This window comes from Antechinus flavipes, chromosome 3 (assembly GCF_016432865.1).
Source record: "Antechinus flavipes isolate AdamAnt ecotype Samford, QLD, Australia chromosome 3, AdamAnt_v2, whole genome shotgun sequence".
NCBI classification, from domain to species: Eukaryota; Metazoa; Chordata; class Mammalia; order Dasyuromorphia; family Dasyuridae; genus Antechinus; species Antechinus flavipes.
In genome coordinates, this window is record NC_067400.1 from 314,577,283 (window position 1) to 314,602,828 (window position 25,546).

A 25,546-nucleotide genomic window follows, 5' to 3' on the forward strand; every position below is an offset into this window, starting at 1 on the left:
GGGGAGACTTTTTCCCTTCCTATTTAGGATCACTGACATAAAAAAAAAAAAAAAAGTGATCTGAAGGCCACCCTTTTAATTCCCAAAGCACCTAAGAGTGCTTCAGTTATTTATCTTTACCAATTAAGGAGAAGGAAAAGTAGAGAGCACACAAAGGGGAAAGACGGAATGGAAGTCAGGAAGGGAGGAACTGATGAATAGATAGGGCATAAAAGTAGACTTAATGAAGAAAGACAGACCAAAAAATAACTATGATAGTCCCAGAATGGAAGCGGCAGGAGGCAAGGAGTAAAGAAGGAATGCAGGATATGTAACAGGGAGGGAAAAAGGAAAAGAAAGAGAAAGGAATGGAGAGAAGGAAATAGACAGAGAAAAAGAAGGCAGGAAGATGGAGACAGACACTCACAGGAGAAGAACACAGAAGGAAAAAGCACTTATGGAAAGAGACAAGGTAAGAGGAAGCCAAGGGATGCTACATAGGTTTTTGATATCCTACTGCAATTCACTGGATATGGACATCAGAAAAGTTATTAGAGTACTCAGAATTTCAAGGAATAGTTTGGAACAGTCCTTTATACATATTTGGAAAACAACTTTTCTGCTTTTATTTTCAAATATCTAAATAATATTTGAAATAAAAGTTTGTTTATTCATGAAATTCTAAAAAAAAACGTTTTATAATCCAAGGCAGTATAGTGTGTGGATAAAGTGTTAGAACTGGAGTCACATGACCCAAGTCTGAGTCTTGGTTCAGACACTTAATAACTGTGTGACTCTGAACAAGTCACTTAAAGGCTCTCTATCTCAGTTTCTTCGTTTGTAAAATAGGGATAACAATAGTACCTAACACAAGATCAAGTGAGAATAATGTTTGTAAAGTGTTTTATCAACCTAAAGCACTACATAATGCAATTTGTCGTGGTTAATACTTATAATGGAATCACTTAGGTTTAATAAGTTCATTTTGGAATCTCAAGAGTGTTAGTTAATTTATTAGTTATACGCAAAAATCCTTTTCATAAGAAAAGTCAAGTTTTTCTTTGAGATATATAGGGCTTGGTGCTACCTGTTCCATAGTATCTCAGAATAAGTCTCAGCATTTATTTCATGTTCTGAGCTGAAGTCTTTTTCTCTTATGCCCATTTCTGAACCATACCTACTTCTCAGGTCCCTAATAATAATAACAAATCCTGACTTTTTTGGCTTAGTTGAATCCAAATAGGAAACAGGGAGTTACAAAGTTATAACCTAAAAAAACAAAAACAAACAAACAAACAACAACAACAATAACAACAACAACAAAAAACCTTAAAGGAACAGATTGAGCACTTCCACAGCTTTTCAATAATAATTCTCAAAGCTAATACTATTTTCTATGGGATGGCCACAGGAAGGACATATAGAGCAAAAGTTCTGTAGGTACCAAAGCTGTGATCAGAAAATTCACCTCTTAGTACTTGTCCCAACAACAACTGCTGAAATAAGTCACTGCTTAGAGGTTTCCCACCCTTATTCATCACCTAATTTCCCTCCCAATATCACATGAAAGACAAAGTTGAACAGTTGTCTTTGATGCTCCTCCCTGAGGACAATTTCCATTTACTTGACAGTTAATGGAATTATGTTGCCAGCATTTTTCAATAAACATGAGCTAATCCAAAATGCTTTTGCACCAATATGGGAGCACATAAGCCACTCAGCATCACCAAAAATAGAAATAAATACCTCCTGCTAACATTCAAGTGCAGGGTAGCTGGGCAGTAAGTACATTTTAAATGGAGAAATTTCATGTTAACATCAACGAAGATTATCTGTCAAAACCAACAATAAATCAGTATTTAAATTTCTCTCAAAAATAAAAACCCCAAAACAAAACCTCTTTGGTGCCTTGTTGGCTATAAGTACCCATCCATGTTGGTACTAAGGCATTGTATATTAGCCCATTTTGTCATGGAATCCTGACTCATGGAGTCAAAGAGTTAAAACAACAAATAATAATATCTATTCTGATAACAAATGTTAAGACAAACTTAACCTACAATTACAAAGTTATCCACTGTTACTTTAAACCCTTTGAGTGACCCATGATGAAAAAAGCTTTGGTTGGCACTCTGTGGATAAACTTTAACCTGAAGATTATGTGGGGGTCATTTGTGTTGGGTCAAACCCAATGCCTCCAGAGTTCGGATTTCTGACCACAATACTGGGTGTAGTAGCAAGTGACTTCCAAGTTACAGCCCAAACAGGAACACTGCTCTTCTGGGTTGTTACCTTTGTGTCTAAAGAAAAGGAGACCGACAGAACTACTGAAATTTGGCTTTTACCAAAGGAGTTTCTGTCTCTGCTGCTTCCTCAATTCCTTATTTTCTTCAACTATTTAAACCTCCAGTTCCACAACTAACCAAAAACTTTTTTTTTTAAATAAAGGAAACTTAAAGAAAAATAAAACCCTCTAATTGTTAAGCCTGTTTGGAACCATAGTGAATATTGAGATCAGTGATGAAGACAAGATCTAGCATACTTAAACAAAAACCTTTCTATAAAGTGATTTAAAAACTGAAATCACAGATGCCTAAATTTGTATTCTACTTCAAAAATGAAATATTTATTTGCAGCATGAAATCTCTAGCCTTTCAAAATTCCTTTACCCCAAAATTCCTTTTACAGACCAGCCCTAATAATTTGAAAAAAAAAAAATTAAATACATACCCGAACTCCTGAGGTGAAATGTCCTGTTCCTGACGAGTCCTAAAGATGATAATGCAGTGAAATAATCCAAACAGGGGGAGTCAATCCAAAAGAGAATAGTCCAGCAAGGAAAAATATATCCAATGTTATAAGAAATCCATGGTGTGGGGGACATAGAAAATGTTTATACATTTATAAACTTTAAACATCAGTCTCCATAGTAGCAAGTCCAAGTTTTGAAAATTATTTCGCCACAGTGTATGTAAAAAAATTGATTGCGCAATGGTGAGGCATAGTAAAGAAACATCTTAATTTAATTTTATTATGTTCCAATGCCAGTGCATTTATTAAAAAAATACAAAACCAAAAAAAGTTAAAATCAAAATTAAATCTAGAAGTAAAGGGGTAATCAAGGTCCCAAAGTAAAGTATTTGGTAGTCCTCTTGTCCTGGATTCATTGTCCATAGACATGGGGGTTATGGGGGAAAAGGGAGGGCCAAATTAGCCTACTTTAAATGTGTAAGTTCCTATGTTCAAATTTTATTTTTCTCCATAAATATGTCCAAGGGACACAATATAAAAAATTTCTAATTTAGTGTTCAGAAGAAAATAAAAATATTTGGTTTGTATTATTTGAGCTTTCAAACCAGATAATTTATAAATTTGTGTGAGCTAAGAACAGATCAGGCCACCGCGGATTATTCTCCATTTTGGATTGACTTCCCCTCTAATGGATGTTTATTTTGCTGACGTTTTTTTCATCTCTTTAGGACTCTTCATGAAATTGACATATCACCTTGGGAGTGCGGGTATGGACTTAATTTTTCTATTGTGGGCTTTTCCCCCTCATACCCTTGCACCCATTACTTAAGAAAAGAGAAAAACCTAAGAACATTCTTTCTTTTTGGAATAACTCTCTAAAAAAATCCTGAGCCTTTTAGCACTACCAATTCAACACAGTTCCAACTATAATTCTACCCAATTCACCCACCAAAAGCTAAACAAAAAGATATACAATAAACAGTAATATTAAGGGACAGTCACAGTTATGGGTGACAAGCACAGTAATGTACACCAACACCTAGTACAACTGAGCAAAAAAAAATGTGACAGAGGTAATGGTGTCGGTTATAAGGCATAAGAATAAAAGATGGTATAACTCACCAGTAGCTGTGAACTCCCTTGACTAGTATAAGTATTCTTTTAGGATAGTTTCTAGTGGGGGAATTAAATATTTTTAATAAAAATAAATAATCCGCGGATTACTTTTAGTCTGCAGACTAAAATTTAGCATACGGATTAAAATCCGGCCCATTGGAATAAAAATCTTTCAATCTAAAAACACATCTAGGTGGACAAAACATGAAATCAAACCAAAAGAACTGAGTGCACAAAAGTAAGACTTAACTGGGCAGACTAACATTTAGTGCGCAGACTAAATATGGCCAGCCAAATGTACAGCAAGGCCATGAAAATCCCAAAACACCCCTGCAAAAAAACAAAAGCAAAATTAAATAAATAAAATTAAAAAGGCCAAAAAGAAAATAGGAAAAAAGAAAACAAAACAAAACAAAACACTGACATGAACTTTTAAAGTGATCCAAATACTACCTCACCTGTGCAGCAACTCATTTTCACAAGATGAAATAAACAGTCTCTCACAATACTGATCCATAGTATAACTAGCAGTACATCAATTTCCGGTTTTCAAAAATTAAGTATCTTTTGGTGTTGACTTAATGCAAACATGTCCTAAGTACATTTGCATTTGGATAACTAAAAATTATAGGTGCAATTTTAATCTAAATATCCCAGAATAGCCTTTGACTATCAAGTTTAATAGTGGAGAAAGTTTTAATAACTGAATTAAAAAGCTTTACAAAAGAGCCTTTTAGAAAACGTATATCTGTGTGTGTGTGTGTGTGTGTGTGAGTACACACATACCATTTTAAGTCCTATGTGAAAGTAGCTTCCTGACAGCATCAAATCTAAATCTTGTATATTAAGCAGCCAAACAATTAATGTATTTCATTTTTCCATGGATGTAACCAGTGACAATTAATCTACATAGAACACGAAGCCAGTTCTGCTGCCTCTTCCTTACTAGTTGATACTGGGATAAATATGAAATACTGCCACAGAACTCTAGTTAACAGACCAAATACATGCAATATAGTTCAAAACAACTGACAAAAACCACATGCTCAAGGATGCAAACTTAACCATTACTAAAAAGGGAACCTATTGCAATTAAGCCTTTATTTTCAAGCTACTAACAAAAATTAGTTACATTTTAAAAAAACAAACGGAATGAGATATTACATTAAACACAGTACCATTTCATTTATTTGCTGAACTTTATACTGCTTTAGTTAGTTGATTAGGGAAAAAAGCTTCATTCTACTTAAATCTTAAAAGGCAGGGACAAAGTATAGTAGTTAAAGGAGGAAAAAAAAAATCTAAACAATACTTTTTATATTTAAACACCCTTAATTAGTTTAACATGATTTGGGGGCATCTTTTATTGAAGATAGTTTTTAATGTTTGACATGAACCTTATATACAGTCATCATACAAAGAACTGAATTAAAAAGCTCTATTACTACAAAGTGATCTGTTATCATGTAAATAGTATTCAATTACTATCAGAGGCCACAGAGTTAAGTAATATGCAAATAACATAATCATGCTTTTGCTCTGTGACAATGCAACTTTTGAAATTAGGTCCAAACAGGTCAGTTAGATCAGTGAAATACAAGATAAATGAATTTTATCTAAATTCATTAAAAGATTTATTTAAAAAATTATTAATTAAAAGATATATTTTATAACATCACTAGCATTCAAAATTTTAAAGGGTTTCTAAATTTGTTAGTAAATGGTTTCCCTTCATTTAGGTCATACTGCTAAATATTTTTTTAAAGTTCTTGGAATATAATCATGTATCATGAGAACTAAAAACCTAAAAGCAAACTTTAATAAATGAACAAAAAGACAAAAAATTTACAAAGTAGAAACTTTCTGAAATTGCATTTTATTTCAAATTAAATTGATAATTTATCTCTTCCTAATCTTGCTTTGAAATATGAGTTGAAAAGAAAATTTAATTATTTTCCTGGGCTCTGAGAAATTAATTTATGTTTAAATCAATTTCTTACCAATGAAAACCATTCCAACTCAAATTGTTAATCTTGTAAGCTCAATTTTAAAGCTTTTACAGAAACTGAATATTATTAGAGTAATTTATATTAAAAGATTAGAATTCAGACATTAAGAATTAAAATTTTTTTTCATCTGAAAATATTTTGGTTAATACTGAACAATTTTATAAAATGTCTGTTTGCCAATGATTATTGAAATAGGACCTTATTTAAAACTAAAGTCTCACTAAGATTTTTCAATTGTCCAATAGGAAAAGATCAGAATTTAAAAGTAACTTTTGAGCCTAATCCAAAGTAAAATGGCAAGTATAAAAATTTCATGCTTCTTCAAAAAAGGAAGTATATTATTCACATTTACAACAATCTTAATGTATAGTAAAATGCCTTGGAAATCATGTACATTTAAATATTTATTGAATGTATTAACCAAAAAAGAAAAAAGAAAAGATAAATGCTTTTCTGTAATGGGCTGAGGCTTGAGTTGATGCACTGAGGTCCCAAGCACATGAGACTAAATAGTAATTGGACCATACTCTATTAATATATAAGCTTGGAGAAAGAATGGCCCCCACCCACTCTTTGTGCAAGTCCTGATGTGTTGTATAGGAAATGACGATTTTGGTGGGTGGAGGCAGGGGAGTTGGAAAAGGAAGGGGAGGAGAGACTTTTGGGATTGCCATTGCCACGGTTGGCTCGGCTTGCGTCTCTCTCTCTTAGCTGGCTTCCTGTCGCAGCTTCCCATATTTGCTATCGCAATCTTTATTCACCTCTTCACTTCAATAAATATTGAAGATTTTCCCCTTAACCTGAATTCCTGACTCCGGCTGATTTTAAATACGCGGTCATTACACTTTTCTTTTTCATTATTATTGAAGCCTGGTATAAATCTATAATATAAGGAATAGCCTATCAAAAGAATTAAATCCAATAAAAATGGTAAAATTATATTGTCTATCGATATTTAAAGTCTTATCCGTTACTTCCTTAAACTATAGAAATGTATTATTTATCTATTATGCTGCATAGTAATTGAAAATTAATTGAAATAATTGAAATTTTCAAATAACTGAAACCTGCCTACTTCTAAGCACCAAAATTTTATTTTTATACATTTTTTAAAAATAGAAGTTTCTCTGAAAGGACATCTTATTCTTTTAAAGGAGTAGTCTGCATATTATTTACCCTTTTTTGGATTGCTGAGACCCATCATTTCACCTCATTTGTTCCTTATCTAAGTAGTTCTAATCACATTTCCCACAGATCTTGACTCAGCAGTTATCTAGTGTGCTCTACTTCCAAACATATACCTTTCCAGTTCTAGAATTATAATCAAATCAATACTACCATCAATATAAAGGCCTTGTCAATTTACTTTTCTATAGCTTCTTTCACTATTTTTGTAACTATTTCTGATGTCTGACATATACTTCCTACTGGAATTTCAAGACGTAGATTAAGTGCTACTTTCTACATGAAGCCTTTCTTGCCTGATCTCTCCAGTTGCTAGCAGCTTACTTTCCAAAACTACTTTGTATCTTCAATATATTCTGTACATATAATTCTGTCTCATTAGAATATATGCTCCTTGAGATCAAAGCCTTTCATTTTTGTCCATGCAGCCTCAGTGCTTAGCAAAGTCTGACATATACTATATGTATAATAAATGCTGGTTAACTCATTAAAGACCTAAGGAATGGATTCTTAAACAAATACAGAAACTCCTGAATTCAAGAAGAAATAGAAAAATACTTTAAAAAGAAATATAACCAAAGCAAGAAAAAGTACTTTGCTAAAGAGAACAATGATTCTTCTTTAGCATTTTAAAAAAGATATAAATAGCATTACTATGAGAAAGAAGAAAAAGTATTTGAAATTATGAAACATTAGATAAATTTTTATAAGAATACATTTAACACATTTACTGAATATCTACTATGCATGAATGAAAAGTATTAAATCCTTAATATGTGTCAAGCACTGTGCTAAATTAGACAGTCCTTGTCCTAAAAGAGCTTAGGTGGCAGACAACATTTAAATGAAGGGTAGTAATATGCCTTTTCCAGAGGTCATGAAAATATGATTTTATTACCTTTATCAGAGAAATGGGGAGAGGAGGTGGTGCTGAGAAGCAGAGGATTTCCAATAGTCTTAAGATTTAAGACTCGGAATACCCTATACATATGCATCTGTGAGGTAGGAACAGCTCACCTGTCCTTATTAAATGAAAACTTGTTAATGAACTACTTTTAAGGACCAAAGTCTTTCTTGTTTACTCAACTGGTATAGTACCTACATAAGAATTAAATTAGGCAAAACAATTAAAGACTCATCTATAGTAATCATCAACAGATTATTTGTTAAAATTCTTATTAATTTCTCAAAGCTTTACTTTGAGGAGTATTTCCACCTCAAATACTACAAAATTTCCTTCTTTAACAAAGTTGCTTAATGACCAGGAAATTGATGAAGCAAATATTAAGGAAGTAATTAATTTCCTAATACTGTAACCTTAGTAATAACTAAGAGAATACAATTATTTGTATATTTATGCATTTATTTATTTACATATATATTTGTATACTTCTGGGGCACTGCTTTGAGTTAGTTGTATTTCAGCTTTGAGTATGGAAAAAGGCAGATGTAGTAAAGAAAAGAAACCACAGTTTCTTCTATTATCCTCTTGAAATCTCACTTGAAAGTGTGTATTTCTCATTTTAGGAACTACTCTGGAACACCATTATGGTACTGTTATTAATGATACTGTTAATAGGAATTGTAGCACTATAGTTCTTTATAGCTGAAAATGCCATAATATAATGAGATTTTTGAAGGAGAAACTGAATTTACTATATACAGATATGGATGATGAGTTATATCAATAAGTAAATCAACATGTATTACTTATTATATTACTGACATTTGCTAAGTTCTAGAGGCAAAGGAAGGCAAATACAATCTGTACCCTCATAGAGCTCATACTCTAATGGAAAAACAAGTAACTAAGTAGGTAAATACAAGATATTTAAGGTAGATAGAATGTAACCTTATAGGCTGGAGGACCAGCCAAAGTATCCTGCGGAAAGTGGGTATGATTCAGGGAAACCAAGGCAGAAGTGAGGAAGAAGACTATACTAAATGTGGGGAATAGTCAACCACTGCAAAAGCTGGGAAAGAGGTGATGAACATTAAGTTGACTAATAGAGCGGGAAGGTAGTGAATGGACAGTAGTAAAAGAAGACTGGCAGAATAGAAGAACCAGGTCAGAGAGCAGAAAGCAATAAGGAAATCTAGGAATTTATTGAATAAGGAAATGACAGTCGGACCTATGCTTTAATGCTTTGGTTCTAGTCCCCACCCTCACCCTCCCCCGGGGGATGGGGGGGAAGAGGGTTGAAAGGGTGGAGGGATGAAGCAATTGGAATTATTTGACTTGCTCAGCTAATAGGTCAAGTATCTCAAGCCAGATTTGAACTCAGGTCCCCCAATCCTAGGGCTGATGTTCTATCCACTGTGCCATTCAGCTGTTGCTGAACCTATGCTTTACAAAACAGACTTTGGCAGCTGACTTGGAGCCCATTAAAACTGATGTTGCTTTTGAAACATCACTTTGGCAGCTGAGTCCACTAAAACTTGTTCCATATTAACCAGACTTCACACTATATACCAAGGCAAATCCATGCCATTCAGAATAGTGACTATTTCAGACTTTTCTCTTTTAAAGTCTCTGACTGTTTTTTCCCCCTTACTTTCTTTTTCCAGGGCATGGTCACTAACTAGAGAGGTATCCTCTAAGGTTCTGTTCTGGACCATCAGCTCTCCTTTACATATGATCTCACATGATGACCTCATCAGTTCCCAAGAGTTCAATTATCCCAACACAGATGATTCTCAGAATTATATATCTAGCTCTAGTCCCTCTCCTGAATCTGACATTTCCAATTGCCTTTTGGACATTGAATCAAAATGTCCAAAACAGATGTTCCTATCTACTTCTTCTCTCAATTTCCTTTTTACTGTAGAGAGTGCCACCCTTTTCTCAGTCAGCCAGGCTAATGTAATCTTTCACTTCTTACTTAATCTTATTCCATATATTCAATCCATTGCCACATTTGGTCATTCTTACCTTTACAATATTACTCATATATGTCTGCTTCCCTCACAAAAAGTATTATTCGAGCACTGGTCTTCATCAACATTGCCTGGCCTACTACAATTGCCTTGCAATTGGTTCCCCCAGTTTCAAAGTGTCTCCCTACTTCAATACTACTTTGATATCATTGCTAAATGATTTCTTGTCTCACTCTTTCACCTCCTGGTTCAAAAACTGCATCACTTAGTTACTGAGATAAAACTCAGTTTTGATCAATTAAGGAATTCATTCAGGAGGCTTTGTAATATTCTCAGGGCTTGATATAGCCCATACACTTATGTACAGAGATATCTGGAGCATCTCACCATCTATAGAGAATTCTTCTGAACAGCCTTCATGACAATGGGGAAAAATCTCTGACAAACAGGTTTCTTTGTTTTATACCATGCTTGATGATAACAGACTAGTGTTATATCTTTCAAGAAATTACATATGATTTTAACATCTGCATGGAAGATAACTTATTGAAGAAGAGTCTTTAAAACTATATTTTGTTTTAATGAAATGCCTTAGTTTTAATAAACAAATAAATATGCCCCATAATTTTAAATGAAATACATATAACTTCAAAGTTGTGATCTATAGCAAATACTATTTGTGAAAACCTACATATTTCCTTCTTATACATCTATCAAGAATGTTTTTGATGCATGTATGTATGATATTACTTTCATGAAAATTTTGTAGGGTCATGCTTCAATTGTCCTTGATAGGTTTGTTTACTTTTTAAATAAGCAATAAGACCTTATGTTTTCTCCCTTTGATAAATTTGCTTGTTTTCAGATATCTTAAGAAATGATCTCTCAACACTGTTACAATTATGTATTCTCTAGCATGGACCTTCTCCATGTATTCTTGCTCTTCTCAACAACAGCTTCCTTTAGAGAACTATTTCTAGTTCCTCACAAGGTGGTGTGCTACCAAGAGTTGTGATGTTTAGAGTCCAAAAATAGGTTTTATTGTCAATGCTAGAGGAAAAAAATTTTACTTTAGAGACTGAAAGGAAGAAAACTTGGGTAACAAATTATGTATGGGAAAAAATTTCAAGGGATGAATGAACAATAATCCTATATTTCAAGTCAGTATCACTGGGAGAATGATACATTACTGTCCAAAATGAAGTCCATAGGGTATATAGGTGGCTCAGGAAGATGAAAAATTTAGTTTCAGATGTGCTGCGTTAGCACAGACCATAGGGATTGAAGATGTGGATTTCTAATAGGCAATTAAAGATGTAGAATGAAATACAGAAGAGAGTTTAGGGCAGGCTTGGAAATTTGGGGTTCACTGATGAGCTAAGGAGATTGAAGACATAAAGAAAAAGATTAAATTGAATATCCAGACTTGGATTTTAACATCTTAATATATGAATACTGGCAAATTTTCTCATAAATATAAAACATTCTGTAACGGTTATAAAATAATAATATACTAGACTGATATATACCATTATTTAGAAATATAACAAGACTGACTACTGTCCGTCAGTTGGCCATTGCTTCTGCTTCTACTACAGGGCTCCTGAGATACACTTTTAAGTTCCAGGATGCCTAATGTAACTTGGTGCAAATGTTCATTGTGTCATTACATTACAGGATTTTCTGGCTTAAGCTACTTATGTCTGGGATGATTTTGAGAGTCTTAAGACCATTCTGGGAATATAAGCAAGAAGAAATGTATAATGCCTAAAGAGAATTTTAGTATTTGTTAATTTTGTAATATTCTGTACATTTAATTTATCACCAATAGAGAGATTAAATATGGTATCTAGAGTAGGGAATGATTAGGAAAAACATTCTTCCCTGGAGACTTGGGCTTTCATAATATGTTGTTCAGTCATTTCAGTTATATCTGACTCTTCATGACCATGTGGGATTTTCTTGGCAAAGATACTGGAGTGGTTTGCCATTTCCTTCTCCAGCTCATTTTTACAGATGAGGAAGGCTGAGGCAATCAGGATTAAGTGACTTCTTGGGATCACACAGTTAATGTATGAGGCCAGGTTTGAACTCAGAAAGATGAGTTTCCCTAATTTCAGGCCTGGCACTCTACCACTGTGCCACTCACTCACTGCCCATTGTGTACTTTTGTTAAATTTTAAAGTTATCATAGATATATAGAAAACTACAACATTTTTTGTTCTTTCAGCTTAGCCCAACATCACTGCCAAGTAATTGGAGGCTACAATGACCAATTTTTATCTAACAGAGAGAATGAGGCTCTTCACAAACCATCTATACTCACTTTGGGTAAATTATTCAATCTCTCTATAATGATATCTGTTTATAAAAAGGTATATTAAATGAGATAATGCATGTTAAATGTTTTTTGAATACTGAAGGGCTCTACAAAGGTTAATTATTATTTATTGACACTGTCTTCTATTTTCATCAACCTTACTATAAACTTAAACTTCAACGGATCCATGAGTGAATACTTACTCTTTTAATACAGGTTTTAACCCATTCATATCTTCTCATTCTTATTCTTTTTCTTGTTGTTCCAAATATCTTCCAGAGAAAATCTACCCAATGCACAGAAAGCCTTTCTTTAAGTCTTTATTTTGCTTTGTGAACATGAATACAGGCTGTCCTCTTAATTAATTATCCCTTTCTCTTGCTATAAGACTGGGCTCCTTATTCAGCCATAAATTTTCTTGATACCATCTTAGCAACCTAAACTGGGAGGAGGAAGGGGATCATAGATAAAAAATGCTTAACTTCTGACTTTGATACTATAACTTAAATTATAAAAATGCGAGTTTTAAGTCTGAATTCATTGCTTTAACAAAGCAAAAGGAGGAAAAAAAATTGTGTGTATATTTGTGAATATTAACATTTTTATTATAGTTTTATTTGTGAGAATAAAAACTCAAGAATATTCAAAAAATAGGAGACCATAATATTTCTTATGAGTGTTTTAATAGGCCTGGTAGGACAAAAGAAAGTAGTTGTTCAAAGATGTTAAATTTATCAGAATATGATAAGGAACACATAATTTTAAAGAGGGCTTTAAGCTTTAGATAACAAATCACTTAATGGATATTGATTGGCACTGCTACCTACTGAAAAAAATGTTAGATCTGAAACTAGGAAACCTGGAAAAATGAATAGAGAAGTAAATAGAAAAAGAATTATCTTATGATAATTTTGACTGTTTTCTCAAAGCCTTTTTTTGTGGTTTTATGCTAAATTTACCATGTATTCATGACTTGCTGGGTACTTCCTCCCCCCATATAATTACCCATGTTCTCTTTTTAAAAGAATCTCTTTTTTTAAGTTAGTAAATGAATACCAATCACCATTTTTTATAGTTAACCCTCGTATTTCTTCATTCATCCTATACTCAACTATTTCTTTTATTACGTAGCTTCTCTACTTAAGAATCTTATTGCATATTGGATCAAGTTCAAAAGAATGATGCTGTTTTGACAGTCTTTTAAAGTCTAGATCACTTCATTCTGAAGAGCAAATTGGAACAATTAACAAAGGGTATAAAACAGTGCATACCTTTGATTTAATCCTTTCCATATACTTTTTTCTCTTAATCCCTTATCTATACCTACTCCCTCAAAATACTAGTTGTTGCTCTGGAGATTATAGTATACTCCAAAACTAGAATACTAAGCTACTTAGGAATACACATATTAACTTTAAATGTACTACTGAGTCTGTATCCTAAAGAGAACATAAAAGAAGAAAAAGAACCCACATGTTACAATAATATTTATAGAAACTCTTTTTGCAAGAAATTAGAAATTGAGTGGATACCTAGCAATTGGGGAATGGGTGAATAAGTTATGTTATATGAATGTAATCGAATACTCATATGTTCTATAAACAAAATGAAAAGGCTGATTTTAGAAAAGCCTGAAAAGAATGACATGAACTGATGCTGAGTGAAGTGAGCAGAACCAGGAGAACATTGTACATAGTAACAGCAAGACGGTGTGATGATTAACTATGACAGACTTAATTCTTTTCAACAATACAGCGCTTCAAGACAATTTCAATAGATTTGGGATGGAAAATACCAAGCACATCTAGAGAGAGAACTATATAAACTTTTTTTTGTTTGTCTTTTCTTTCTCATGGTTTTTTTTTTCCTTTTGCTATGATCTTTCTTGAACAATATAACAAATATGTAAATATATTTAAAAGGAATGTGCATCTATAACCTCTATAAGATTAAGGAGAAAGGAAAAAAATTGGAACATAAAATCTTACAAAAATTTATTTTGAAAATCACCTTTACATGTAATTGAAAAAAAAAAATACTATTGAGGAAAAAAAAATCCTAGATCCTCCTTTTCAACCAGTCCCCTATTACAACCACTTACTCTTTAAATTAAAGGAATCACTCATTTATATAGATTACACATGAGTCATTTTCATTCCTAGTTCTATAGCTTTGCTAGAATTCTCTACCAATTCCAGCCTCAAAAATCATTCAAAGATCATGTCTATTTGCCATTTTCTACACAAAAGTCTTTCCTAGCTACTCCAATGTATATCCTTGTTTTCCTTTTTAGAATTCTTCTAGTGAAACAAATAAGGAGCATTAAAACAATACTTTTTCAACTTGGGAGCTATAGGGTTTATATAAACATTCTATAGAGATTTTTAAGCAGAAAACATAATTTTCTGCTTCTAAATAAATAAAAACATTTGAGTTTTTCAACATGTCCCCCCACCCCTAAGGAAAAATGAAGTACATACATAAACAATGTGAAAATACAAAAGAAATACTAAGGTCAACCAGTGATAGGTTCAATCAGATGTCCATGTTCTAGAAAAGGGGTGGAAAAATTTAATGACTTTCCAAGCCACATAATAGGTTGAATATTGGATGGCAAAAGTAAATAAAAGTGGCAAGACCTCTACCACAATTTTATAGTTAATAAAAATCCTGATTTCTCTCTTATTTAATCCCCTAGATCTGAAGACACCATCACAGCTAACAACCTTTCAATGGTACAGTTGGTAGAACAAGGGAACTGGATAAACTGGGCAGGAAAAAAAAGGGAAGTGAAACTAGGAATTTATCTTCCTATTTACCTTTGACAAGATGTCACAAAGTCAGAACCAGGGCAAGAACCTAAACATAATGACTGCTAGTGTGATACTATTCACAGTGTTTTCTTACTCTATAATATAAAATTATATAGAACAGTATTATCATTTCACATATGAATGGTACTTTTATATTTTTAAAAGTAATTATCCATATAAAAATCCATAAGAAAGATATAATAATTATTACTATCATTTTAGAAAAGAAAGTGAGAGATCCTAGCACTATAACAGAAGCTTGTTGAAGGCAGGGACTGTTTAATATTTGCAGCTACAGAACTTAGCAAAATATACTTTTTTCCTTCTAACTTCACCCCATCATTTTTGATCTTCTTTTTGCTTGCAATGCCCTTCTAATCACTATTAGCCTTCCCTTCCATTCTCCAAAGGGACATCATGTTGGAAGAGCAAATCTTGAGTGAACAATAAGATCCTGGTGGTTTTCTTTTTTTCCCTTTCCTTCCAGGTTTTAAAAACTCTTGATTTTAGAATCTTGAGAAGGAACCTCAGGAAAATTCTATTATTCACGATGCTTCCTTAGCACAATCATAAGCTTCTTTTCTTTTGCAGTAGAGTGAAATTCTAAGCCCTTACTTTTATTCCGACTGCTTATAATTAGATGACCACTGACTATTTTTTGTCTTACATTGCATCTCTAGTGATTAGCATCGATCTTAGCATAGAGTAGGTGCTTAATGTTTATTAGCAAAAAATCCCCCAAAATGTTTTTTTTTTTTAATTTGACTACAAAAACTGGAAGAAGTATCTCTATAGATGTCCTAGAACACTAACAATCATAAATGACATTGAAACCAGGATAGATTTTTAAATGTAAACTTCTCTACATCAGCATTAGATTTAAAAACCTCAAGGAATTTAGCAATAATAAGCAGAACTCATTCTACTGTTTTTCGTTCCTTGATCTCTATTGTTCCTAATTTTCTCTACCTATAGTTATTTCCATATACTTTTTTCTCTTAATCCTTTAAATAGACCTACTCAAAATACTAGTTGTTACTCTGGAGATCATAGTATACTCCAACACTAGAATACTAAGCTACTTAGGAATACACATATAACTTTAATGTACACTTATAAAATAAGCTAGCCCTCACATATTTATCACTGCCCTGTGCTGGTACAAACTGAATAAAAATAACTCTAGTGAAAGCAAAACTCCTTCAATCACAATAATGCTGACCCCAATTTCTAGCTAGGACAAGGTTACTTTCAAATTATAAGCAACACTGTTATAAAATAACTTACACAACTTATAAAACCACTGGATTGCAATATCCTTGTTTGCAAAATGAAGATGAAAATAATACTTGTATAATTTCCTTCAAAGACTCTCAGGGTGAGAAGAGAATGCATGGATATCCATATCCTGCTATGTGATTTTAACCATACCTAAACTAAGAATACTCTATAGCACAATAGTTCTTTATAGACTTTTCTTGAAGTTCTGTAGTGAAATAATTTATAATTTCCTGGAATAATACGCTCTCTTTTTGGATGGTTATCATTCTTAGGAAGATTTTCCCTTACATAGAGCCCAAATATCTCTCTATAAATCTTATCTACTGTTCTTCAGTTTTTTTTCCTAGGGCCAAATAAGTACAAATCTAATTCCTTTCCTCATGACAGTCCTTCTTACACCTGAAGAAGACATTCATTGTGGTACCAACTAAGTTAGGATCTACGATATATGCTGGGCACTGAGGATGCAAATGTAAACATGAAACAATTTTTGTCCTCTAGGCTAGAGGAAGAGACAACATGTACATATAATGTGTATGTATGTGTGTATACATACACACACACACACACATACATACATATATACACACACACACATATATATATGAAAAGAAATACAATGCAATAATTTGGGGGTGAAGATGAAGAGGTAGAAGCATGTGGAGTGGGGGATAAGAAAGGCCTCAAGTATAAAGCAGCACTTGAGCTGAACTGTTCTCTAGACTACATATTCCCAGTTCCTTTTGTTCTAGCCAAATGGATCTTTTTGAATCCTGAATCACCCTCTGTGAGTTAAATCTCTTTATTTCTGAGTTATTTGCAAACCTGATAAACATGCTATTTGTGCTTTTATCCTAATCACTAATAAAAATGTTAAACAGCAAAGGGTCAAGGAGAGATCTTTGCATCACTACATCACAGACAAGTTTCCTTTCAAGTGGAAAGGATTACTGTGAGAAAAGCACTTTGTAAACCATAAGCACTATCCAATTATCAGCTATGAATATTACATAAGCTTATAAATTATGTCATTCCAAAAAATTTGAAATGACAAAAAAACTGTTTCTAGCTATCTGAAAATATGATATATAAAACCTTTGGTAATATTTTTGACAAAATATATTGAAATTACAAATATTCTGAAAACTTCTCTATCAAAAATTTCTCCCTACCCTCTTCCCCCTTTTTTTGAGTGCAGCAATGATCTCACCTTGCCTGTTTGCAATCTTGGATTAAATTAAGATGAGTTCTAAGAATATGACTTAATACAAGGATAAATCTGGCGTAGTCTTAGGACACCCTTGATCTGAACAATTCTTCAGAGACTCAGTATGGTTTCTGCATGTTCTAAGGTACATTTGAGGATTCCTGGGAAATGAATTTCAATTTGGTCTCTCAAACTGATATAATATCGAGGTGCTCTAGATTTTCTAACTATTCAAATTAGAAATGGAGTAACGAGTAGGGTGGAAGAATAAAGTATATTTGACTTCAGGTATTAGTTATTATACACTCTCAGGAGAAATAAACAAATCAGGAATATATTCAAAGTTTTTATCTCTTTATGCCAACTATATCTTTAAACTAAGATTAAAATATTGTAAGGAATAAGGATTTAAATTAGGGGGGGAAAAAGCCCACCTAGCAGCATGAGCAGATTTTCTTAAGTGCTGGGAAGTTACTGTAGCCTATATAAACAAAGGATTCAGATGTCCATGAACCCAAATCATTTTTGTTTTCAGCACAATTAGATTTATAAACAGTATTTGTCACTACAATTTTTTTTAGAGTGATTATCTGATTCTTTTAAAAAGAGTACAATGAGACATGAGACAGCAAGTAAGATAGAGCAGAGAAGATATTGAATAAGGAGACTTAGATCCTAAGCTACACTCTTTAAATAAGCAGTTGTGGTCTTAGAAAACACAACTTCTCTGGTTGTACCTGTGCAAAGGTACAACAGAAGGAACTGAAATAGCTGATTTCTAAGATCATTTTAGATCATTCAATGTATGATATCCTTTAATGATTTTTGCCCCAGAGCACCAAGGAGAAAGTAACCAGAGGGGGCGGGGGTGGAGTGAAGTAGTTGGAAGAAAGAACATATAACTTTAAAGGCTAATTTTCAATAGTAAGACCATTGAACTGGAAAAAAAAAATTGCATGCTATCTTTGTGGTAATATTTACCACATAAGTAAAAGAAAAAAGCATTTAGGGCTCAAAATGGTTATTATAACTCACACAAGATCTTGTACCTTTTTCCAAACTCTATAGACTAGACTACTAATATAAGCATGTCATTATGACCTTGTAAAAACACATTTGGAGTAGTAAATGTCTTTATAAGCAATCAAAATGGGTTCATACTATGAACATTATCAATGAACACTCAATTGAACTGCTATAATACCTTGTATTTAACTAATAGGCTTTGAATTGGTTTTGTTTAAAATTCAAGGAAAAACTAAATTTTAAACTAATACCATTTAGTATAATTCTGGCCTTTATGCCTTACTCATTCCACTCATTTAGACTCACCTTAGTCCAAGGATGTGCCTTAATCTGAGGAAATTTGAATTCAGTGTAGTTTGGATTCATTTCTCGAATTTGCTCTCGTGTTGGTGTTCCCAGGACCTAAACAGAAAAAACAAAATCATTGACTTTGACCTTTTCAGACTGTGGTGGGAAAAGAATGAGCTAAAAAATCCAGGGGGGCCGGCCTCTACAGGCCAAAAATTCAGATCCATAGTCACCCTGGCACCCAAGGCAGAGACCCAAAAGTCTCTTATCTCTAATCCTGCTCATTTTCTAAGATCTCGGTGGGAAGCCTCCAAAATGTAATGCCGGAGAAACTGAGCAAGATAAAAATTTGAGAACAATTTAATAATTTATTAAATGGGAGAGATTTACTGAGACCAAATGGATCCATGGTTTGGTCCCAGGGCCTCTAAGAATCCAGCCATGAATGTCAGATACAAGATTCTTTTATAAGGTTACAAGAATGATGACATAATGGGGGAGGCACCTGGATGGGGATGGCCTAATGGGGGGAGAAACCTAGGATGAGGATGACATAATGGAGGCAGGCACCTAGAATGACATAATGGAGGGAGGTACCAGAAACATATAGCCTAAGGTCTAAGATATAAGACCTTTATCCTAATATTAAGAGTGAGGCAGAGTAACTGAATAGGACAATTAGGGAAACTGGGTCAGGACATTAAAAGGGAACTGTGGCACAACAAAAAGATAGAATTTTGTGGTAGTGAGAAGTCTGGGATTTTTGAAATCACTCTAATTTCCCAGCTTTACTTTTTGCTTCCGTTAAATTATGTGGCCAGATAGTCTAAGCTGTATGTATTGTTCATCGACTTAAAAAAAACTTTTATCGACGTCTTGTTTCTAAAATCTCAATTAGTTCCCAATATTTTGCCTCACTTATCAAATGTTCTCCTAACAGAAAAAGTTGTGCAAAACTCAAGACATAGTGATCACCTGGCAGTATATACAACATAAAAAATACCCACTTTCCCAATCCTGTATATGCACTATGTTTTTCATGATAGAATATAAGTTTCTTGACAGCAAGATCTACTTAATAGTATTTTAATAGGTATTTTAATTCAAGAACAACAATTAGGCTTCTTATCAGATTTAGCTGCTACTCCCAGGAAAGAAGACAGATTAATGTGATTATATTAATTTTTAAAATATTAATCATTTGCATATTATTCCTTTGGTTCTGATTTATCTACTCAGAATTTGAGCACTTATGTTCCAGTTTCTCTGAAATCCTCATGTTTCTTGTTCTTTGTGGCAAAATATATTCTATTGTATTAATATATCATGCTTGTTTTAGCACCCATTTTACAGCTGTTTGCTCATAGGTTATAAAGTTCTTGAGGGTAGGAACTATTTTACTTTTTTAACTGTACCTCTGGAGGCTGGCACATAAGACTTAATAAATGCTAGTTGTGTTACCTGTTACCATAAATATGCTGCTAAAATTTACCTGTTACCATAAATATGCTGCTAAAATTTTGTAACCTATGGGATCTCCTCAGGATATATACTCAAGTGATGTTGGCATTAGGGGAAAAGATGCTAATAGTTTAGTGACTCTTCTCACCCAATCCCAAATTTTCCCAATTGGTCACTTAGACCAATTAACACTTCAGCCAATATTATAAAAATCTTTCTTTCTCTTCATAGCCCTTTCAATATAGCTTGTTTCTGTCTTTTATAATCTTTGCCAATTTTATACAGCTTAAAAAAAAAGTTAATTAGGGCAATCCTTTAAATGATTACTGATCTCACTGATTTCAAAGTGCTTTGAATCTTGATCTATCATAGCTGAAGAAGAATCCTATGAATCCTATTTATAAATATTGTCTCTTTGTGAATTCATTTTGGGCTTAAATGGTAATGCTAAAAACACATCCCAATTAAGCAACTCTTGGGATAGGACTATTGTCTTTCTTTTGCTAATACTTTAAAATAGAAGGACTTCAGAGAGAAGGAAGTCTCTGGCCTGAGGGGTCTTTATTAGGAAAAGGAGAGTCATAGGTTGACTGATTAAGAAATCTTATCAGGGATTTTTAATTAAAAAGGGAAAAAAAAATAAGATGTCTGTGGAAGCCTAAAGGGAATTAGATTTTTTAGCTATATTTGGAAACAACTCTGTGGATTAAAATAAGATAATATGAGGGGGGATGAATGTGAAAAACTTTGGTTTTATTAATTAAGTTTTTGAAAAACATATAAACCTTAAAGAAATACACTCAATCAAGAAAAGATATAGAGCAATGACAACCTGCTTAAAAATTCCAATGTCAGGTTCAATTTAATACAAGAAGTTTATAGTGAGCCTCCCTATTATATACCAAATTAGTAAAAGCAGCAGTTCAAAAATTTATTACTTTTAAGTTTATGAAGAATGTTTCCTATAATAACCCCGTGAGGCAGACATTTCAAAGATATAATCTTAATCAAGGACAAAGAATTGAATGAAATAAGAATTTCATGACATAAAATCAAGACTAGATTCTTATATACTGTGATGACCAAGGGCAGAATGCTATTTGAAATGAATGTTAGTATTCTTAAATATACTTTTATTATGTCATAGAGGCCTGTGTTTGTTTTCCTTCAGAACAAATCTCTGAACTCAGGTAGCAAATGATCTGAAATATACATTTTTGGTTTATGTAAAACTTTTCAGGAATTTACCTAAAAAGTATAAATTAAGATCACACTTCACCCCAAAATTCACACCTACTCTCTGTCTCACCCACACCTGGAGGCACACAACAAAAATACTTTTCTATTTAGGAAACTTTCACCAAAAATACAAGACTTAGAAAATATTCAGAATAGTTGTCTTTCAATATTTGTGAAACATTCATCAGTGTACGCAATTTCATCATTCCATTTATAATTATCAAGTATAAGCACCAGCAATGCCAGTTTGAGATAAACTTGCACTAAGAACAAGTCAATCTTTCCTTAATTAAGATAATCAATACAGGAAAAGCTAAGAGTTTAAAACATGCTAAGTAAGATGTACTCTACTATCTATTTAATAGTAGCTAAGGTGGCAAACTAGGTTGAAATAATACTGGAACCTTTTGCTTTCTGGATCTCTGTCATGTATTTCTTGGTTTCTAACATATCCACTGAAAGAGACCTAATCTTTATAAGGCTAGTGTTATTTTTTCCTACTACCTCCCTTGCATATTAGAATTACAGCTAATTTCAAAGACAAGAAAATTCTGTAGAGGAGCTATGCTGCTTGAAGTGAAGTTATTTGGATTAGCAGGTTCACAGTTTTGAATCACACTTCGGAATATTTTCAATATTGCTTCAGTCTCTTACTGTACTTTTGGGGACATTTTGTGATATTCAAAATAATGTTCAATTTGAGTTAATATATTGTAGGGACAGAGAATTACAATTCCCTTCTGCTATAGTAAGGTACATAATGCTTCACAAAAATAGAACATTAAAATTGGAAATTCAAATCATAGAACGTAATATGTTGGATAAGAAATAAGGCATTAATGATCCCATATATAAGATTAAAGACAACTAGTTGGCTTATTTTTGAAATCAGAGTAACTACTGTTGAGATGATCCTGGGATAGTCAAAACAGTTAAAGCTCTCTGGGGAAAGTATTATACATGAAATGTCCCTTATCACATATTTTTACTAAAGTATTTAAGAAAATTCACCAAAGAACACAAAAAGAAAACCATACAAAGAAAGCCAAACACTATAAAAATCCCAAGAGATCAACAAATTAATGTTGATGCACCAAGAAATTTTAAGTTGTGTGAAAAGATTCTTTTAACATAAACATTAGTGAATAATTGGAATAGTAAATAATTTTATGTTAAGAAATGTGAATTTGAGAAAAGTTGCTCACATTTGCAAATCAGAAAATAAATTGTTTCCAACTACAACCAAATTTCTTGCCCATATCTTAGCACATGCATTGCAATTGGGTAAAATGACTTATCCAAATGTAATCTAGTTACTTAACAAGTTGTTTTACTGTGATCATATAATATACTACAATGTCACATTAGAATATAATACTAAAGTAGAATTGACCTCTATGGAAATATTAGATGCTTTTATATACCTTTTCTTTATAAACACATTAAAAAATTTTCCATACTTTTTTTTTTCCTCCTCTAGTATTCAGAGGGACTTGGGTGGAGTACCTAAAATGCTACTTGTTCCCCACTGGACCAGACTTTCTCCTACTTCCATCACTCAGCACTCTATTTCATCCATTTCCTCATCAGAGTTTCACTCTGTACAAACTGATCATTCAATTCAGGGTCTTGGTAGTTGTTAAGTGCTTCTTATTTCTCAACAACTTAAGTAAGCGGTTCAGCCCATCCCAATTTGTGCCATCATACTAGTGGATGTCCCCTTCCAGGCCTTTAATATACTCCACTCTACATCATTCATGCATAGTGATGGTCACAACTTTAATTGTGCATGTATAAAGAGAAGATTTTCTATTCCTCCATTCAAGAACATCCAATTTCCCTTATTATACAACAGTATTTTATCATGTGATTCAAAAGAATCTTCTGTTCACATTGTGACATCCAAACTCTTTACTCAGCTCTTTCACTAGTCAAAATTTCTATTCTGACTATGATCTCCTTTGTTCCCTCATCTTCACCTTTTAGTGAACCTACTGTGGAAAGAGCACTGACTCTGGAGTCAAAAGACCTGGAATCATATCCCTACCTCCTATACATGCACTATACTTTTCTCATGAGATTTTGGGCAAAGAATCTTAAGCTTTTTGTGCCTTGGCTTATTCACTTCTAAGATATAAGGAGTTAGGACTTGATGGATTCTGAAGCTTTCTCTAGCTCTAAATCTATGATCCTATGATCTGCTCTCAATTTCCTTGCTCCCTTGTCTTACTGCCACTCACAACTTGTCAGAACCCAAGATTGGTTCATTCAACCTTCTTAACTCCTAAATTTTGATGAATTATTCTAGAGCAAGTTTGTGCTGAATAGGTACAAATTTATGCTATTTAACCATAGCTATAACCTCACTGAAAACAAAGCATTTTATGCTACTTCACCATAACTGATTCTCTATCTCACTATAGCAGATGTTTCAAAACTCATACATATCCTAAATTTGTTGCCCTCTTATTCTTTTAAGCAAATTTGCTTAAGAGAATATCTTTATTCAATATCATTAGTATTCACTCTCTCTATTTACTGATTTCGCCCTGTTGCCTAAATATACCCACGTATCTCCAATTTTAAGACAACTTTTAACAGACCCTATCAATCTGTACTCTTACTTTTTCCTAAAACTTTTACAATATGACTTCCAACTTAATTACTTAACTGAAACGATTCCTTCTAAACTTACCAACTTGTTCTTCATCTCTTCTTCCCCTAATCCCTCCCTTCTTCTCTCCCTCTCCCCTCTTCCCTCTTGCTCTCTCTGAAACTAACTTGCTCAGGATCACACAGCTAATAAGTGTCATGTATCTGAGACTGAATTTGAACTCACGTCCTTCTGACCCCCCAGGGACAGTGCTCTATCCACTGTATCACTTAGTTGCCTTACTAACAATCTTTTTAATGACCAAATCTAATACCCTTTTCAATATTCATATAAATTTCCTAACTTCTCTGTAGCATTTGACAGCACTGACATTCTTTATGAATGGTCATTCTTCTCTAAATATCCTTAAACTACCTTTTTTGTTTTTTTCTTTTGTCTCCCCTACTGTATTACTATATATGTATTCATGACCCACTCACTAAATGAAGTAGTGTACCCCAAAGATTGGTCCTGGACATTTTTTTCTCTATATTCTTTTACAAGGTACACTTCTCATGGGTTCAATTATTGTATCTTATGCAAAGAACTCCTAAAAATTGTACATCCAGTCCTGGGCTCTTGTCTGAACTCCAACTTCACATAATGAATTGCCTAATAGACGTTTTTTCATCTGGATGTTCAGCAGGCACTCACACTTAACATATGCAAAAACAGAACTCATTATCTTTTCCCCTAAACCCATCTCTCTTCTAAACTACTCTATTATTACCACAGATGTCAATATCCTTTAAACCAATTAGTTACTCAACTTTCTCACTTGAACTCATCTCATATATTCACTTGGGTGCAAATTTTTTTCTCCATAACAGTTCTCAAAAATAGCTACTATCCACTCATACATTCATCGTTTTAGTTTAGATCCTGATTAACTTTTATTGAGACTACTAGAATAGCTTGCAAACTAGTCTGTTTTAAATCACTCCCCATTTCTGCATAAATATCTTGTATGTTATTCATTTACATATTGCCACTTCCAGTAGAATGTAACTTCTTTTAGGGCAAGGGCTATTTTTGCCTTTCTTTATGTCCCTAGCTCTAAGCACAGCACCTGGCACATAATATTTTACAAATGTTTGTTGATTGAAAAATCCCCCTCTTTCTAACATCAAGATCAAGTCCATATGTTGGGTAATTTTATTGATCCTTTTTTCCCCTTCTTTTTAAAATTTTTTTTGGGGGGAGGGGAATAGGATAAAAAGGATGTATATCTGGAACTGAATACAATATAAAAAGTCATTAAAAAAGAGAAAAAAAAACTTGTAAATTAACCAACAAAATCAAACACTTACTGAGTACCATCTAGGTATAAAGCATAATGCT

The 25,546-nt window shown here is 33.1% G+C and overlaps 1 protein-coding gene across 5 annotated transcripts in view; it reads right to left on the minus strand.

The window, feature by feature from the left end:
* GSK3B (glycogen synthase kinase 3 beta) overlaps window positions 1-25,546 on the minus strand; it is a 231,044-nt gene that overhangs the window by 42,847 nt on the left and 162,651 nt on the right. For 3 of the 5 annotated variants that reach the window (XM_051985353.1, XM_051985352.1, XM_051985356.1), the window contains exons 8-9: window positions 18,871-18,966; window positions 2,710-2,748 (exon numbers count right to left, since the gene is read on the minus strand). In XM_051985353.1, the coding sequence (XP_051841313.1) occupies window positions 2,710-2,748; window positions 18,871-18,966 (135 nt within the window). The remainder of the gene's footprint in view (window positions 1-2,709; window positions 2,749-18,870; window positions 18,967-25,546) is intronic. The other 2 variants (XM_051985355.1, XM_051985354.1) reach the window with 1 other exon arrangement.